Source organism: Hirundo rustica, chromosome Z, assembly GCF_015227805.2.
Source record: "Hirundo rustica isolate bHirRus1 chromosome Z, bHirRus1.pri.v3, whole genome shotgun sequence".
Lineage (NCBI taxonomy): Eukaryota > Metazoa > Chordata > Aves > Passeriformes > Hirundinidae > Hirundo > Hirundo rustica.
In genome coordinates this window covers 16,839,787-16,859,960 of record NC_053488.1, presented here as the reverse complement: position 1 = coordinate 16,859,960, position 20,174 = coordinate 16,839,787, and the positions used below count along the sequence as shown (strand labels likewise).

General features: G+C 39.9%; 1 protein-coding gene across 1 annotated transcript in view; it reads right to left on the bottom strand.

The window, feature by feature from the left end:
• The window catches only part of TTC33 (tetratricopeptide repeat domain 33), a 51,392-nt gene extending 34,410 nt beyond the window's left edge, over positions 1 to 16,982 (bottom strand). The window contains exons 1-2 of the mRNA XM_040090886.1: positions 16,907 to 16,982; positions 16,521 to 16,749 (exon numbers count right to left, since the gene is read on the bottom strand). Coding sequence (XP_039946820.1) covers positions 16,521 to 16,741 — 221 coding nt within the window. The 5' untranslated portion in view covers positions 16,742 to 16,749; positions 16,907 to 16,982. The remainder of the gene's footprint in view (positions 1 to 16,520; positions 16,750 to 16,906) is intronic.
• Between the last annotated feature and the right edge of the window lie 3,192 nt (positions 16,983 to 20,174).

Below are 20,174 nucleotides of genomic sequence, written 5' to 3'. Positions count from 1 at the left end.
GATCCCAAAACCCTAGCAGATCTCCACTCCTTGTGAGGGTCTTTGAACTAGGTCAGGCCCTGGCTAGGTCTCACCAACAAGGACCTAGATCCCCTCAACAATTTATTGAGGGGGGAGAGAGAGCTGATCTCTCCCAGAGAACTGACCCCAGAGGCAAAAACCACAATCAAAAAAGCACAAAAAAAGCTTTGACCGAGAGGCAGGCTCACTGTTATCAGCCCAAGCTGCCTTTCAAATTCTTTGTTTTGGGAAAGTTGCCACATTTGCATGGTTTGACATTCCAATGGATCGAAGGGCATAGAGATTTGCTCTTAATAACAGAGTGGGTTTTTCTCTCCCACCAACGATCCAAGAACATCACAAGGCCACAAGAGCCTAATCCAAAAATCTAATCCAAAAAGCCAGGTTGAGACTGCATGAGCTGGCTGGTTGTGACTTTGTGTGTATTCACCTCTTGGTCAAGCTTTCTAGGGAGGGAAGGAACTCTCCTGAGAGGCTGACCAAAGAGATGTTTGAGTGTCTGCTCCAGGGGAATGCCAACCTCCAGTTATCCCTGGACAGCTACAGTGGACAAATATCAGTGCATGCCTCGTCACACAAATTATCCAATGAGGAGTTCCACCTCATTCCTCGTGAGAAAAGGAGTCGTAGGCCGCTCAAAGCTCTCACAGTGTTCACTGATGCATTCGGAGTGTCCCACAAGTCGGTGATGACTTGGAGGAATCCCCAAACTCAGCATTGGGAAGCTGATGTGGAGTTTGTGGAGAGATTGCCCCAAGTCGCTGAACTGGCCGCACTCATGAGAGCCTTTGAGAAATTCTCAGAGCCAATTAATTTGGTCACCGATTCAGCCTACGTGGCAGGAGTAGTATCCAGGGCAGAGCAGGCACTTCTCAAAGACATTTCTCTTCAAGCTGGTCTCAAAACTAATTTATTTAGTTTCGCATCGAGAGCGACCATTTTAAGTGATGCACATAAGGTCCCATACCAATTTGCCAGGCAAGATCTCAGAAGGTAATCACAAGGCAGATTCCCTTGCAGCCCCAGCAGAAATGGCACTCCTTCTAGATGTTTTTCAGCAGGCAAAGCTAAGCCACCAGCAATACCATCAAAATGTGCCGGCCTGATGCGTCAGTTCCAGCTAACACAGGGTCAGGCTCGAGCCATCGTGGCCACCTGCCCTAATTGCCAGGTCCAAGCCATGCCATCACTAGGTATGGGGGTTAACCCCCAAGGGCTTGAGAGCTGTGAAGGGTGGCAGACAGACATCACACACATTCCCAGTTTCAGTCGCCTTAAATATGTGCATGTAAGCATTGACACTTCCTTAAATGCGGTTTATGCCTCTGCTCACACAGGGGAAATGGCTGCACAGGCCAAATGGCATCTTGTGTAAGCCTTTTCAGTACTGGGGATCCCTAGGAAAATTAAAACTGACAACGACCCAGCATACAAAAGCAAGCAATTCCTAGAGTTTGTCCAGCAATGGGGAGTGGAGCATACAACAGGCATCCCCCACTCCCCCACAGGTCAATCTGTGGTTGAGCGTGCCCACCAGACACTCAAACAGGTCCTGGCTAGGCAGAGCAGTTCCACAGTGGGGATGTCACCACAACAAAAACTCAGCAAAGCCCTGTTCATAATCAATTTTTTGAATTGATCATTTGAAAATTTGAGTCCTCGGGTGGTATGTCACTTTAACAGCAGTAGTCAGTTTAAGTTTTCACAGCATCCACCAGTTCTAATTCGGGAACCAGAAACCTGGGGGATCAAAGGTCCCTATGAGCTTGTGACCTGGGGACATTGCTACGCATGTGTATCCACCCCTTCAGGCCCACGCTGGACAGCCCAGAAGTGGGTAAAACCTTTTGTCCCCAAATATCCATCACCAGCAAAAGACACTGAGAAGAAAGCAGCTGTTGCTTCAAAAAGAAGACACTGCTGGAAAAAGGGAGAAAACTCTGCCTAAGATCTAGTTAATTCCAGCAGATCTTTGACTTTTAATATGCTTTAAACATATTTGTTTTTCCTTTAAGAGAAAAAAACCCCTACCTCCCACTCAACCTCACGATGAGCCCTGTCCAAGTTATCATCCTGTTCATGCTGAGCAGTCTGCCTGCTGTGTGGATTGTCCCTCAACCACGCCAAAACATCTGGGTAATTCTGGCACAGACACTCCAACAAGAAAATATATGCCTGTCCACTGCAGCAGCATGAGACCCTAAGAGACCCTACCCTGCCTGGTAGGATTCCCCTGTAAGCTGGAGAGTATCCAGTCAGTTTTGACACAAGTATACGTAACACAAGTCCCAAATCGCACAACACATATCCAAATAAAGTCCGTCATCGGCGAGCTGTAATGATTAGGAATCCCTTAGAAGAGTGCCTACCAAAGCTGCCCAGAGCAGCTCACGAACCCCAAGAATTAGAGCTGTTAGGTTCCTCTCCAGCACCATATTGCGTTCACTTTATCTTTACCCCACTGTCTAATACTAAAGCCTTTCACAACATACTGCAATATCAAGAAGAGTTCACTGCCAAAGGGTGGTATAATATTCTAAACCGTGTTACAGCAGACAATCCATCCCATTCACATCCCAAAAGCCTCCCCAGGAGTCTGTTCCTAATTTGTGGAGATCAAGCATGGGCAGGAATCCCATCCCGGATTTTAGGAGGGCCACGTACCATCAGGCAATTGTCCCTGTTGGCACCCAACAAAACCTTGATTGGCAAATGGATTTGAGAAAACAATCTGGCCAACAAAATTCATAAGCAAAGCATTAACAATTTGGACCCAAACTGTAATTCAGAAATTTTTCACTGGGCCAAGTCAAAAAGAACTGCTGTGTCTCTCTTCCTTTCATGGGTTGCAGCAGCCAAAGCTCTAGGTGAATTGGGCCAACTAGAGTGTCGGGTAGTCAAACAGGCAAACTTGACATCCACCACCATCAGCTCCATCCTAGAGGATGAGGAAATTACCAGGCAGGCCACACTCCAAAATCGGCAGCCATAGACTTCCTCCTGCTACTGCACGGACACAAGTGCCAAGAATTTGAAGCATTCTGAAGAATTTGAAGTTCAGCAGACTGTTCAAATGCTGGGGACTCTCGGGGTGGTGGACTTCAATAGTTAAAACAATTCTGTTACTTTTTGTTGTTTTGTTTTTAATTGTGTTAGCATTCAGAGTTCTACATCATTTAATTTTAAAAGCCCTTAACAGTTTTATCCCTACTACCTTAGAAGTCAACCATGGAGAATTTGAGGACCAAGAGCAGACTAACTTGCCCGCAAATCACAAGTGGTGGACAAATTCATATTCTGGATCAAAATAGGCCCAATGCCTTTCTTTTAACTTTATTCTAACAAAAATAGGGTGAGATGTTGTAGTGCACTAAATAGTTAATTTCTGTTATTAGATTGCACTGGTTGGTTTATCATATTTGCACACAAAAATAGTTTTGATATATTTTGTACATGGTATGTTCTATACCCCCTCTAAGTTTTGGTGTTGGTATCCTCTGGTTGGTCCCTCCCTATTCCCCCCCCCGCCCCCCCCCAAGTTGTTTCCCATTGGTTGTGGTTCTTCTCCCTGCCTCTCTCCCCCTCAGGTTTAAAAATCCCCTTGAAAAAAATTTCCTCCTCTTTCTTTTTCTCCTGGACTGGGAGTTCTACAATAAACCTGTGGGACTGTGGTCCTGAGGAAGAAAAAGAGCGCCTCTGTCTTTTACCTTAAGTCCATTATTGGGGTAACGCACCGGGGTCTGGAGCTAGCCAATATTTGACCCAGAGAGCAACGAACCTCAATAGACAGGGCTGGGGGAGCTGGGGGCTCCTTCTTGCTCTCAGCATCAGAGAGGACAGCCAGGCTGCTGCTTGCTGTGGGAGGAGCCCACTATCAACAGAAAGTCTGGTCCTGGGAAATCTACCATCGTCTGCTCACGTGCCCAGGAATTCTGAGCCCCTTTGCCTGCCCTGCTGGAGCTGGGCCAGCCCTGCCCGGGAGTCGTGGCTTCTCCAGCACTGCTCACTTTGCCAGGACATTCCTCCTGCCTGCCGGGGACATCCTGCCATTCCAGTCACCAGCTGGGGAGTTTCCACCATTCCAGCTTGGTGCTCTCAGAATCCCAAGGGATCAGACTGCCCCAGTCTTTGTGAAACAAAGCCCCTCGAGGTTCCTGGTTCTGTTTATTATTAACACTGCAGTTGCTGTTGTTTGTTTGCCTTGTTATACTTACTAATAAAGAACTGATATTCCTTTCCCCATAGCTCTGCCTGAAAAGCCTTTTTAATCTTCTGAATTATAATAACTTAGAGGGAGGGGATTGGAATTCCACATTCCTAGAGAGGCCCCACCCCTCCCTAGCAGATACCTGTCTTTCAAACCAAGATAGCTAAGCATCTTCCAGTGACTCTGCAACTTTCTGGTAAGTCCTTAAATGTTGTTCTGCATTCTCTTCACCTACCTCAGTTTACCTTCTCGTCCCTGCTTTGCACCAGCATAAAAGCTTTTGCTCCTTGAAGTGAATCAACAGCCTAATCAAGGTTATTACAAACTGCTGGACCTGTCCAACTGTTTGTTTTAAAACACCAGGCAGCTTCCCAGTGCAATTCTCCATTGTAACACTGGAGAGTGTTACACTGGAACTACACTGGAGAATTACTTTGCCAAACAAAACAGCAATTGTGATACTAAGGAAACGCAATGCATTATTTAAAAATGCCTTTTAGCAAACAGCATCCTATCATCTTCATACTCAGAGTTCTGCAAAAAGACATTCTAATCTGACAGTAACAGAAGGATGATATAACAGGGGCTGAATAAAACAAGGTTTATTTTCTGGACTGGAAAATTTTCATTTCAATCTCAGCATGTGATCCTACCCCCTAGAATGCTTTATGTACACCTTTTCTTTATCAAGCCCCTATTTAAGTCCTTTCTGAGGTCTCAGTAAACAAATATTAATCAAATTCAAATCAGAAATGTTCCTTGAGGATTGGAAGCTGAAATACATAACTGAATGACAAATCTATTTTAAAATATACAGTACTTCAAATATGTCCAGGAAAATAAATTATGTGAACAACACCAGGAAAGGTTAACCTTCTGACGAACAAATGACTTTCACTCACAGCTTAGAACAAAACCAATACAAAAACATCTATGTCAACATCCAAATTCACTGAGGGTGAATTTATCGTCACAAGAGCCAATTCCCAGGAAAAGAAGTGTTTGTATCAAATCTTCCAGACAAATACAGCTTACTACAGAGAAGTCCAGGCTCCCGACTCCTTTCAGTAAGTTTATGCTATTCAACATATTTAACAGGTGTCTCCTATTTTCAACAGTAAAAATAGGACGGTGGAGCCAGCTGAATACAATGCATTATTCACTGCCAAGATCTCTTATCCAAAGACTGTAGCTGAAAGAAACACCACTCCTATGAACTGCATTTTGTTTAAATGTAATTTCCTAACTTTTGTAGAAGACAAAAAGCTTAAGCCATGCATGGCCTACTACACTGGATTTCTATTACCAGCTGAGAGGTCAAAGACAAAACATTGCTTTAATATTTGTCTTTTAGTTGCTAGAGCTAGTAAAACTCCAGAGACTAGCATGAAAATATATCCAATTCACACTAAGAATGGCAGCCTAACAGGTTTAACTGAATGCAAAATATCAAACTTCTTCATAAAAATAAAATTTCTGTGACTGTTTTTCAAAAGGCACAAAAAGAAAGAGAGGTGGCTTGTATTATCACTTTCACTATATGGTACGAGTGTACTGGATAGCATTCATATGGTTCCTGTCTAAAACATCTGAATTTCATTTATATTTAAACACAACAGCACAAAATTGAGAATGATACTGTAAATACTGAGTCTTATCCTTGAGTCCAGGACATATGTACTGGTCACCCAAAAGACCCTAACCAAGAAAAATGTACAATGTCTATCACCCATTTCATATGGGTCAGATGATTTACCAAAAGTATTTGTCAACATATTTTAACATTTTTTGTTGTGTTAAGACTCTCCCTGCACCCACCCCCCATCAAAAAAAAGCGTACTTTAGTTCGTACTGCTAAAAATGGAGAAAATAACTGCTAGTAAAGTCCCTATGAACTAATTAGAAGTAGTTTGTTTACAGTCTAGCAATGTAAGTGAGACAATAAGACTCATTTGAAAAGAGATGATTATTTTAAAAGTTTGAAACAACTATAAGTGTAAACAAATTCACAGATAACCATTTCAAATTTTATATGCTGGCAATACAGTAGCATAACACAGGCAACAACTAGACAACAATATAGCATAAATGAATTAACTTCTCTCCTCTTCCCCTGTTGTTTGGCCACTCACTCCCATTTTTCTGGCTATTTTGTCAAAAACATTTGTGAACCAGATCAGAAGCAGCAACCAGAAAGAGCCTATTTTCCAGCCAGGCTTCCTCTGCAGCGCTGTGACTAACTCGCACTTTGAGTTGGCTTCCCCCAGGGTAAAAACAAAAAAACCAGGACCATGGCAAAGCAGTGGAAATTAAAGGGCAGCAGAAGCGAGTCACACTAACCCCCAACTCAAATCAGTTTACCCATTGACAGAACTGCAATCTTTGACCAGGTACTTCCAAACAAAAATAGGTAGGGAGAATACACACACCAGCCCTTGCTTTCAGTTAACTCAGCCCTGACACAATTTAACAAATGTCTACAAAATTAATGCATTGTTAACTGCCACATAAATAAATCAGTGGGACAAAAACCAATAGAGGAAGTCAAGATACACAATAAATTAAGTTCATATAAATTTGATGACCACATGTTACTAAACAGGACCCTTCCAAGCAGTTACTCTTGTGGTAGTAGTTAATGTTATAAAGTCAACTCAATAACAAGCATCAGTCCTACAATATCAAATATTTCTACAATGTAAACTGAGAATGCACCACTTTCAAACTTCCCCATTTGCTGTCTGGGTTAACCCTTCAAAAGGCTTGGCTGAACAAGATGTTTAGACAGAGTTTTTATTCTAAGTCTTTACTGCCAAGCATCCTTTTCAGTTTAAGGATACTTTCACAATATGCCACAAGATATGGATTTAGAGAACCATTTAGGGAACTAGCAGGCAAGCTGACACATATATAGGAACCAAAACCTTCTAACAAAGTACACTGCTATATCCTGCTTCTGCAGGAAAACACTGAACCAAATGGGCAATTACAATCCCTTAAAATTAGGACATTTTAATTTTGGAGGATAAAGACAACAGGTACACATCATGTTCAGAAAGGATTAAGCAAGGGACACTAAATTACTATTTCAAAATTAAATTCCATGAATGACAGAGACAGTTAAAACAACAACAGTGGAGGAGGATATTATCTTTGTCAGCAACAATAACTAGACTTAAAGAGCAAATGACCAAAGTTATTAAATTAGGAAACCACCTAATATTTTTCCCTGATGCTTCCCCTATGAAGAGAAATAATATTATGAAAAAAAAATATTTCTAAATACAAAGGTTTCATTATTCAAGTAAAAGGAACTAGATGTATTTAACACGAGATCTGGACAAAAAAGCAAAACAAAACTGTCACTTAAAAAAAAAATATATATGATCACATTTTACAGTATCCATGTTGTAATACACAGTATCATTAACACAAGGGATCCTACAAAGGACATGGGAAAAGGCCCCAGTTTGTATTTCTCTATAAAAACTGGGGGTTTTACAGAGAAGAACTTAAGATTATTAATGTAAATTACTAGGTTTTGCTAAATTGTATTATACTAGGCATATAAATAACAGAATTGCCTACATTTAAAAGCTGCACCATTAGAATTCTTAACTGAAGTAACAGGCAAAATCTCTAAGCTCAAGCATGTTCTTTAACCTAAATTCTTGCATCCAAGAATTCACATGAACCTCTAGTTGTCATCCACAAATACAGATCTGCTAGAAGAACTTGGTTTTTGCAGGATGGCAGTAGTGCTGGCAATACTGCCACCATGTCACCTATTTTAAAAGACTTTCTATATCTCAGGCAGTTTATCACAGTAACAAGGAACAGAAGAGGAATGAGGACAGTTTCAGAAATCAAGCCAACAGTGAGAGAAATTCACACTGAAGCACTTCACCTCAACACAGAACTTGTGAGAAGAAAAAAAAATGCACCACTAGCACTCTGCTACATATACTCATGGTCCCTCATATGCAGCAGAAGGTTGTGAATGTTCAGGTGGGAAAATATCTCAAAAGACTGGTGGCATATACACACCGGATTCAAGGAAAATCAGACTGCCAGAAAAATTAAGTAAAAAATGGTAGAATTAATTACTCCAACTTTGTATACTTTACAATGTATAGAATCATGCCAGCCCATGTGCCTTCACATATTTTAATTTTTCAAGCACAGCTACGATAGTGATAAAAATTAAATGCAAAATATTACCGTAATGACTAATGAAAATAAAAGTCATGTGATCTCAATATTTCTATTTTTATGTTATTTCTTTGCAATCCACTATGTTATATCGTTAAGAAGTACCACAGAGGTGTTCTGGGATTAGATGCAACTGTCCCACTAGGTCATAAACAAAAGTTGTCTGGAAAGCGTGCCAGGAATGGGACAAAAAACAAGAGGAGCAATGTTGTAATGAAAAATTTAGAAACTACTGATTATATCCTATATATCCTTGCCTATAAAAATCTGAGGCAAGTATTCATTAGTTTCCAGTAACTTCATATATAGAAAAAGGATAGGAAAAAAGGCATGAATACTATAGATAGAGATATTAACATATACATTTAAAAATTAATACATACTGATGAAACAATCATTTTTTTAAATGCTTCTTTGGTTCCAGTAATATTCTCTACATATTTAAATTTGAGGGGAGATGTCAAGTAAACAGACATATTTTCAAAGAGTTTATTTAAAAAAACCCCACTGCATAGGACATACATATACAATTTTGTAAATTATATTTAATGCACAGAAGGAAGAGACCCTCTAGACATAAAGGCAGGTAACACAAACCACCCTTCCTTCACCTCCGAAAAAGCATTACTAGACCCAATTCCTCTCACTCCGTCACCCAAGTTTAGATACCTAACCTGAGGTGTTAACAGGAGGACTGCAGTCACCTCACAGGCTATACCTCTTTCTCCTCACACTCCCAAGAGACCTTGAATGAATACTGATTCTTGGCTGACAACAATAATTGCCTAAATTATACATGATGATAAAGAGGCACTAATTAAATTATGCTTTCTCTGAAGAAAAATATAAATATAAAAACATATATATAAAAAAATATGTATATTATATATATATTTTTATATATAATATATATAAAGGTCATATATAAATGGTTCCACAGTCTACAGATGGCGTATGGATCCTCCTTCTGCTTCTATTTACGAATACATACATATAGAAATATGCACACATTCAAATACATATGGCTCATATGGTGTCACATTTCAATAACCTCAAGGAACAACAATTCCAACAAAAATATACACTCAAAACTATTCAAACTCTGGGTACAGCTTAAATAATCTACAATTCTCGCACTCACTCTCAGAAAAATCTGCACTAAATTAATAACAATTTCATAACTGACCTCCTGCTTTGCCAAATAATAACCAGCTGTTGGAAAATAATGTTTCCCAGAATGAAAAGAAAATAGCTAAAGATAAATTACAACTTAAACACGAATAACTACTTAAGCAGTCTGCAAAGAACTAACTTCTCAATAAAAAGAGCCAGCTAGATGCATCACCAAGAAAAAAACTAATGTGTTACTTCACACAACAGCTTACAGGGGGGTTTTAAATACTGCAAAATACTCTCCGCCCTTTTTAAATTCTGTAGAATGGTTATGAGGCCTGAAAAACAATCCATATGTTCTGACTAATCAGGGAGAAGCAGTAACATGCTTTCTCCAAAAAACAAAGGTATGAAGTCCATACCTGTTCAGTCTTTTCTGTTTCAGCTCATGTGCTCTGCACCCAGGAGTTGCAGCTTACACACCCTCTGTCTCCTTCCTCAGTGAGCGCAGGATGTGCAGAGCATTCCCCAAGAAAGTGTAACAGGAAGTTTTATAGAGACACAAAATAGACAGTAATGCTAAACACTGAAAAACTTTTAAAAGTGATCAGGTACTTTGACTAGAACTCATGACAGTTTTAATAAAGCCCCTATTTACACTGTGTAATTTTGGTTACAGTGTGAAATCTGCTTATGTTCTCTGTATTTTTTGCATGAGTGAGCCAAGAAAACTCTCATGCTAATCAAATAATTACTGATACTAAAACTTTCCATTTTGTTTGCAGAACACTGGTATTGGTAATTCACTCTGAAGGACATAAGCATTATATATAATAGCTAATTATATGTATAATGTATGCAAATTACATCCAAACTGATACTAAACAGTTTTTTGCAGCCTGCAACAAACAGCAGGCATGAATATGTACTGCACATTACATGTTTCATTATAAACATTTTCCATCAATTTCTCCTACACTTCATCATAAAAATCCAAACCGTGTAGGGCCTTCAGATTACTCACAGAAAAGAGCCACCATTGCCACAATACTATACCAGCAGCCTAACAGAACTTCTAGACTTTATTCTTGGAGCCAGACACCAAAAAGTCATACTCGCAGATTATCTACTGACTCGATCCTTGTAACTTTTAAAAAACATCTTTGCTTTAAAAGAGATCAGTTAGCAGAGATGGTAAAAAGGCAGAGCAGGTTTGTTTCTGCACCCAAAGTATTTCACCAAAGATACCTGTACTACTGAATCAAAATTTAAAAAGTCACAGGAACTACCTTCTGTATTCTAAATGTACCTGGAGTTTTAATGGGATATACTTACAAAAAGGCCAGATTGGAATGAAACTCTAGAGATCATCTTGTCGAACCAGCTGCTCAAAGCAGGGTCAGCTAAAGGAGATTGCTCAGGCTCCTGTCCAGCGTTATCAACAAGGATGGAAAATCCACACCATCAGTCTGTGAGCTCTCATAAACCATGCCCTGCTGTCAAAACCTTTCAAGTAAAGTTAAAGATTCTTTTGATGACATCAGCCAGCTCCTGCAGCACTCTGGGACAGACATCATCAGGTACCATGAACTTCTATACATCAGGTTCATCAGGTTTATGTAAACATTTCAGTCTGACTCACAAAGGATAAGTCTTCCTTGAGCCAGACTTTCCCTCTGGTCAGTTGGACCTGGGGTTCCTGAAGGCAACACCTACCAGTAAAAACCAAAGCAAAGAGACAGCGAGTACCTGTTCTGCATCTTTCATCACTAGATTCTCCACCTGATTCAACAGAAGACCCATATTTTTCCTTGTTTTTCTGTTGTTGCTGATGTACCTGTACAAGCCCTTCTTCTAGCTGCCCTTCACATCCCTTCTCAGATTCAACTCCATATGGGCTCTGGCTTTCCTAACTTCATCCCTGCCCTTCCATACCCAGAGTCTCTATGGTCTGACTGGCTCACACAACTCCTTCACTCTTGTAAATTTCCATTTTACATCTGGATTTTGTCAGAAGCTTCCTATATATCCACACAGGACTCTTACTCACTTCTTCATGATTTCCTCTTCATCGGAAAGAACTGCTCTTGAGTTTAGGGGAGAAAACCTGAAACAAATGCCACCTGCTCCCAACTGGATTCCTCTTCTCTCTAACACACCCTATTTTTTCTAGGCTACTCTACAACACAACTCAGCTGATTAAACTGAAGAAATGTTTTTGCCAAAGACAGCTGCCGGGATCTTCTGGGAAACCTCTTTATTAACACTGTATTATGTAACTAATATCAGTTTTATTGACTGATACTTGAAAAGCAATTTCAACACAATTATGTCTATCTTTTGACATTTTAGTTGCATCAAAATGTATTAGCAATACAATCTGAAAACAGTTTTATTACTTTCAGAACTCATTTTTAATCAAGTATTAAACATAACCTAAACCTAAAACACATGGGTAAATGGAATAAACACAACTGTTAAAATCTGCTCCACCTGATGGAAGTATTTTTTCAGTAAATGCTTGACTTACCACTACACTGAGCATATTTTTTAAAGATGTGTGCCTCATCTGACAACCTACAATGTCTAGTGAGAAAACAAACCCAATTACAGCGTATATAGCTAAAGAATCACAAACTACATATCTGGGACTCATGCTGGCAATTCACATCAGAGAAAAAAGTCTCAACTGCTAAAATGTGGAAAAAATGACCCCTCTGAAAAGTTCAGTTCTTTTCAATAGATTAGAAAATTAAACAACTCTAAAAAATTAATCTCTCTAGAAAAGCAAAGTTTCGTGAAAATTGGCCTGCTACCTGGTCTAGTCACCACGCTTTGACATGTCCTTGTTTAATTTGCTATTGCAAAAGCTAAGGGAAATAAAAAGTAAAATATTATTAATCAGTCTAATCTAGACACCAAGTGACAAAGTGAAAGAATTTTTTTTTTAATACAGGGGAACCTCTAATGTAGGAGTGTTCCAGTTGAAAAAATGATCTTCCCAATCAGGATGGAAATTTTTACTCTTTTTTAGTGCAATAAACATCATCAGCGAAAGCAGTATTAACTTGTATCTGGCAAAACTGAAAAAAAATAAATGCAGATCATTGAGAATTTAAACCTGCCAGCCTCTACTTCCAACAGAAATCCTGTACCTCTTCAGTGCACATTGAGAAGAGCTCTATCGCCACTTACTGGGCAGCTAAAGAAGTTGAAGGTTTGAAAACAAGCACAGGGATGACTGCAGAGCTTCTGCATGGACAGGAAATTCAGTTATATTGAGGACACAAGTCTGACAGTTTTTCTTCCTCCTTTTAGCACTCACATGCCATGTATTTAAGGAAACTATACTCCACTGTTTACCTGCACCTCAACCATTTCTAACTGCGTGGCCAGAGCCCAAGGCTTACCTTCCTCCCAGTCAAATAATACTGTAATGGCAAACTGTGTGCTCAAAATACTAACACTGAATGTGGGAATTTATGCTGGATTTAAAACAGTATAGGACTATCAACACAAAAAAAAAAAAAATGGGCTGGGGTTGCTGCGTTTAGGCTTTGCTTTCAGTTGTCTTTTTTTTTTAACTGCAGTGTAGGTGGGCTCATCCATACTTGGTGTCTCAAGACGGATAATCCACCTGTATTTTAAGCTTCCCAGAAGCAGAAAAAATTCTCCTTGAGAACATTCCCCATACTTTTCATCAATAGACAACACTCTGTCCACAGAAATCACAGAATACCCTGTGGTATCCTGCTTGGACACAATCCACAGGGATCATCAAAGGCTACCTCCTTGCCCTGCACATGACAGCCCAAAGAATAGCACCACGTGCCTGCTCCCAAAAGACTGTAGGTATGTTGGTACATATTTGTTTTACTGCTCCTTCTCACACATCAAAATAGCATACAAATGTGATACTTCTTACATACATCTGCCTTTTCTCTGCTCTGACAAGATCACCCATTTACAAGCCATCTTCAACACTGCCTACTTATCAAATCTCAATGTCAGAGTCTCCTTAACAGTGATTTTCACAGTTAACACTGTGACAATCAACTTAGTTTAACACCTTTTTCTGGTAGACTCCTAATCTTTCTTCCCAAGCCCACAAAAAAACCCCCGCAAATTATGGATCAGAAACTGACATCTTCATCACTGTTCTTCTTCTGTGTGTCTGTGTTGGCTTATCAGGCTCATTAAACATTACAGGAGGTACAAATACCCCTCAAACAGTTCCACAAAAGCTGAAAATCCACAGAGGGCCACCACCTCCCAAACAATCTCACCACACCATTCCCAACTTTGACAACAAGCAAATAACACAGGCTACATAAATTCTGTTGCCTGAGCAGCTCATTCATTATTCGCTCCCCTAGAGATGCACTGAGACCCCACCTTACAAACACCAAACAAACAGTGAGGTCTCATTCATCCACACAGACTTACAGTGCACACAGAGACTAACAAACACCGTGGTGGGGTTTGTAACACCATCACCAAAAGTATAAGCTAAGTACACTAATAAAGCATAAACATGGTAATGACTATTTTAGCTTAGTGGGCCTGCTTATAAAATTCATCATATTAATTTCTGCCATGCACATTACCTCAGAGTCTCTCTACCCTAAGAAATTAAGCTGAATTTATTATTTCCCATTCTTTCTTTTATTTAGCCCCCCTCCATCTTCTTGAGTTTTTCTTATAGGATCTCCTTCACTCCACAAGTAACATCAACCAAGAACCAGCCTTTGTTACTTTCTAGCACTAGATCTTTGCTTTTCATCTAGAATACTACACAATCCAACTCAGATCTTTCTTTAACTGTTCCCACATTGATATTTCAGGAAGCAATTCACCTTAAGTATTTTATTATTTATATGAGTCTGCTTATGATGAACAAATATATATTCAAGAAATAGACCACACAGGCCTTAAAACAACCACAGCAACCACTTTGCAGAGAGAGTGAAAACTATGTGATTTTTTTTTTTTTAAGAGAAAATCTGTCTGAAAATTATGTACTCCAACAGCACCATATCACCATCACTGCCTGAACTGCACAGTGTGCTGGAATAACTGATGGAAACTATAAGGTCAAGTGAGAACTTCCGTTGAACCTCAGATTTGAATGTTACCTTTAACGTACCTGTTGTAAGCCATTCAGAGTTTCTCAGTAGTTCTTTTAAGCACTTCTGATGAGAAAGAGTTCTCCCTAAATTCACAAAAAATACTTTGCTACTTATGGTGGAGCTTATGTATTGTTTTCCAACCGACAGGTAATGGACAACTCAGTTTGTAAGACCAAGTGAAGATATTAAAAGCATCAAAAATTATCTGCTGTTCACTATGTCCCTGCCCGAAGCCACACCAACAACGAAACATTTGCCACTGTTCAAGACACTTACTGCATTTTAAAAAATACATTAAAAAATGAAAAAATAACATAGAGAAAAAATATATAACCTCCAAAGCAAAATACAAGGAAAGCATATTATAACAGAAAACAGAAAAAAAAATCTGTTTAATATATGTAAGTATGGGATGGTTTAGCGATACAATATTAGATAAAAATATTTAGCAATCTCTATATTCCTAAAAGGACAGAATGGATATACCTACCTTTCTGTAGACCAATCTTTGATTTATTTCTGGTGTTGAAAACAGAGATGTTAACTGAATATAAATCTGCGCATTCTCTGTTTTCAACTATTAATATTAACGTAACCCACTTATGCAACTACTGCATTAAATCTAATGATTAATACAATGGCAGGATGCTTAAAACTTATTAAGTTTAACTCAGTTTTAATTTGAACTCAACCTTAAAAGGCTTCAAAATTTTATTCAGAAATTACAGGCCTCAGGAACACGAATCAACTGAAGTCACTCACTGAACTGTGTCACTATTTCAGTGACCAGCTAGAAGAGGGAATTGTATCTAAATATTTGAAAGTAGGCCTTTTCTCAAAGAGAATTTGTATTTATTCATTACATTTTTTTAAAATCAGACCCAACCATGCACACAATATGCTTATTATGATATATAAACTTGCCTGCTTTAAACTTCAAAGTTGTTCTCTCTTCCACATTTTCCAGGGAACCCTTTTTTAGCATGACATTTCTTAAGGCAAAAAGTTTAACAGCACAGGAACACCTACTGACATCTTGGTAATATTTCTACCAAGAAAATAATACCTCTGATCTGGGACAATAAAGCTAAGATGCTCTTAAAAGTAAAGAAAGGATAAAAATTCCTATGTCAAAGAATTTTGAAGATTTTAAGGGGACTACTCTCAGAACTGCTTCTTCCCCTTCAGTGAAGATCTGGCCAAATTATGTCATTAATATACAATTTATAGTCCACCTCTCCCTCTTCCAACACAACTATACTCCAAAAGGATTTCCTACTTGAAGTATAAGAAGACAATGGAACCACTTTTGCATTATCTTTCCAGAACTGCCAAACTCCCAATACTCAGGAGGCACTTGCAACAGCTCTCTGTACCTGACTAAAGCACTAGACAGATTAACAAGGCATTCGCTGCTTGACAGTATTTGCCTGGGCACTGTGCACAAGCAATGAGGCTTACTCTCAGTAAGGGAAAAAAGACACATTTTTAAGAGTGGCTAAAGAATTTCTTATGGTATGGCTTATCACGCTGCATCCTATTTACCCTTTCAGCTTTCAGATCCAGTTTTCCATCTCTTGACTTCTATAATCTTTGTTGTTGTTGTTATGAGAACGTGAAAATATAAGATGGAATATATACTTTGTTTCACAGCTGACAACACCACCAAAGGCAAAAACTTACTTACCACCAGACAGTAAAGGCAGAAGAAATTATCGCTTTTCAAGTTATGAAAACTACCAATGCAGATACTAGCAAATTACTAGTGTTTAGAGAAGGGATTAAAATACCATGTAGCAGCTTTTCAGTCAAGGGAAAGAGTAAGACAACATTATTACCTCATATTTTCAGCCAAATTTGCACCTTCATCCTTGAGCTCCTTACTTTTCCTTACACAATCTTCTAAGAGAATTTCCTTTCTTCTCTTAGCTGCAAGCACCCAGTTAGCATCATCATCGTCACCCAGATCCTTGTCATCCGCAGCTTCTGCTTCGAACTGCTGAGAAGTAGCTTTTGAGACTTTCTCACCAATCTTTCTCTTCCACCCAAAAGAAGCCATCTGGAGAACTAGGAAGAATGCATTTTAAGTAGTTAGGTAATTAAGTACACAGCAGGAAAATCAGGCCTCACTCATCCCGAAGCTAAAGTATTAATACAGAGCGGCACTCCCCCGCACAAAACGCGGCCGCCGAGGCACGCACAGCCCTGACGCCCGCGGCGGTACCTAGGGCTGTCGCAGGCCACCCCTCCCAGCTGGAAGCGCCGGTTCAGCCTCGGCCCGCGGCAGGAAGCGGAAAGGCGGGGCGGCCCCGCAGGAACCGGGCTGGAGCCGGAAGGAGCGAGGGCGGTGGCGACAGGGCCAGCCGGGAGGCGTAGTTCGGCCGGGCGTCGGGAGGCAGGGCCGGCTGGTTGCGGGCCCCCCCCCGGTACTGTGCGGAGTGAGGCAGCGGCGAACAGCGGGAGCAAGGGCGGAGAGGACAAAACACCCGGCCCTGGCAGTGCCACCGCCCGTGGTGCTCGAGTGTCACACGGGGAGGGGCAGGTGCGGGACGCCGGGAATGTCCCCCGCGTGTAGCGACTGCGCCCTGGCAGAGCAGCCGCCCGCCACGGAGAGGCGGCTCCGGCCGGGAGGTCCCGTAAGAAGTGACCGAGGCTCACAAGGATGGGTTTTTCCTCTAAACGGGAAAAACTCCCCACAACTAAAAGACGCAAGAAACAAAAACGAAACACCAAAACAACAAGAGCAGGGAGAAGAGAAAAAAAAAAAAAAAAAAAAAAAAAAACCAAAAAAAACACCCACCACCCAAACCAAACCAAAAGACTCAACAAAAGAGAAGGCAGGCAGGCAGGGTTTAAAACTGCTCCCTACTTGTAGAGACCATTACCAAGAGAAAAGCCCCATCGGTGGTGCAAAGGAAAAGATGAGTGAAGGTAAGAGATGAGACGCATCACCACATGGGTACAAAAGATGTGGTCAGAGTTTGTTCCGTCTCAAATTCCTTTTCTGCAGCACGTTCACATCGAGGGGAAAAGTCAGTCGGATCAGGTGAACACAGCTGGTGCACCAGCCTGTCCAGCTGGGAAACCCGCAGTCATTTTTGTCATTTTGCTGCTTTTTCTATAATTGTAATAGCTTCTGTTGTTTTTAAAACATGTGTAACAGTTCTTGTCCCCTTACATATAACACTAGAAAACAGCAAGCACACAGTTTCAATCAAGATGGTTCAGTATTTCATGTTTAATTAGTTTTTAGTTTTGAAAGTTTAAAAAGTTACACAGTTAGAAACAAGCAATCTTGCCATTCAGCTTCGTCAAAAGAAATTAACAGGAAGTAGGCACATCTTTGTTAAAGAACAGAACTTCATATCTTACAATGGTAATCAACTGGTAAAATACAATTTAGCTCAAAGTTTGTATTTAAACACTCATATCAAGACAAACATGAAGGGGGTTTTTTCTTCATATTGCACCACCAAGATGAATTTTTATCCATTACGTAGTGAATTATATTACATGTGGACAGCCCAGGTTCAGCCATGTTACTGAAAAAATTACAATTTAAAGACAAGGTACCTCATTGTACTCCAACAGGAGTAAGCTTGGGAACACAGAGTAACACATTTTACCAGTTTGTGTATCTGCATACGCTGCCTTACAACTCTGGCAGCTCTCTTAGTGAAGTTTAACTTCTCAGCCTATTGGCAGCTTCTAGTGCAAGGCTAAAGGTCTGCAACATCAGTAGGAATATGTGAAGAAAGCAATTTCAACAGCAAGATCTACAAAGCATAGGAAAGTCACACAATAGGCAACTGGGTTCAACTCAGTGGTTAGTGTCCCTTTCTACCCCTCCCTATAAAAATCTCAAATCAATCAGAAAACCTTTGGCCATCAAAACTGATCTACCATAAAAATGTACTTTTATTTACAACTACATATATTGTACACTTCTGACAGAAACTTGCTTTAACCTCCTTATACCAAAACTAAGGACAAACCAGGGCTGTCTTAAAGCATAAGAGGGCCGAAAAGGTATATAAAATTAAGAACTATTTTGCATCTTTACATCTTACAAGTCTTGTCAGCGTTACAAGGAGCAGATAGTATTTATAAATATCTTAATAGATGCAGGTGATCCCAAACCAATTCTAGATGAGGAATTAGTACAATTTAAAAACCTGTGCATTCATAGTGTTATACAAGTGCAATACTTAATAATTCCAAAATAAAGGGTAACAAAAACGAACACATTGATTTATTCAGTACATCAGAACCAATTTTTACAAGACTAAAGACAGGACTTTTTTGCAGCTGGTCCCTCACATTAGCATCTTAAAGTTTTGGGTTTCAACTTCTGATACCAACTTCCACTTTGGAAAATCTTCCATTTTATGGTACAGTGATACAGCCAATGTCCCTACAGGGACTGTCTGTGACAGATGAGGATAAAGAAATGAAGTTGTAACTTATACCCACCTATTAGACAGACTTCACAATCACCCAGTTCAGAACAGTTACAGCAGTTCAGGGGCTTTAAAGCAGCCTTGTTTCTTCAGATTCTATGCATGTCAATTTCTGGGCTGCAGCCAGCTGGCCAGGATGTAGCCAGCACTTTCCCATGAATAAAATCTCAGATATTCGCAAGAATTGTCATCCATGTGAAGAATTCAGGCCTCACTGTTCAAAGTAATGCCTCGAGTTCCAGCCTCCTCCTGGGGGAGGAACCTTTGAAACTATGTATAATTTTATTTTCAAGCAAGCGTTAAGTCTTGAATGCAAAACTAAGTATTTTATGACTGTTTATGTCTACTAAGTGCCAGATGAAAATGGAACCATGGCTAATTGTATCCAGTCTAAAGAGAATAAAAGTCTTCATGCAAGTATTACCTGTGATTTGAACATATGAAGTTCATTTTTTTTCCTGAAACGCTATATAAATGCAGAAGGACTTTTATTATGGGTAACTGCAATCTACTGTTAAAAGCTCCAGTACTCAAGCTGTTATGATCAGTTTTCAATCCTCAGCTGAAAACTTAAGACTGCTTAATTTAGTTACATTAAATAACAAAGTTTTCTATAAAGGTCGCCTGGGAAAAACTTGAAACCTATGTATGTAGTTTTCACTTCATACTGAATAGTGTATGCTGAGTTAACGTCATAACGAGATGTATCAAAGTATTAATATATATGTTAAAAACCTGTAAATGTCAGATTCTGGAATAGCATGAAAACAGCCCTCAAGCTCTGCTCTTATCTATAGGGACATGTTCCTAAGGAAAAGGATTCTCGGCCTACAGTAGCAGTGGGGAGCTGGTGTGCTGCTACCACATTAGGAAAACATGCACAGATGAGGAGCTTCCTCACAGTTTCTCCACAAAGAAACATTTTGGTATAGCCCATGGGATGCCACACCTTCTAAGCATGAAGTCTTCTGCCACTGTTATGGACTCAGTCATGCTACTCACTGTCCAAAGAATTTTCACCCTCAGCTCATT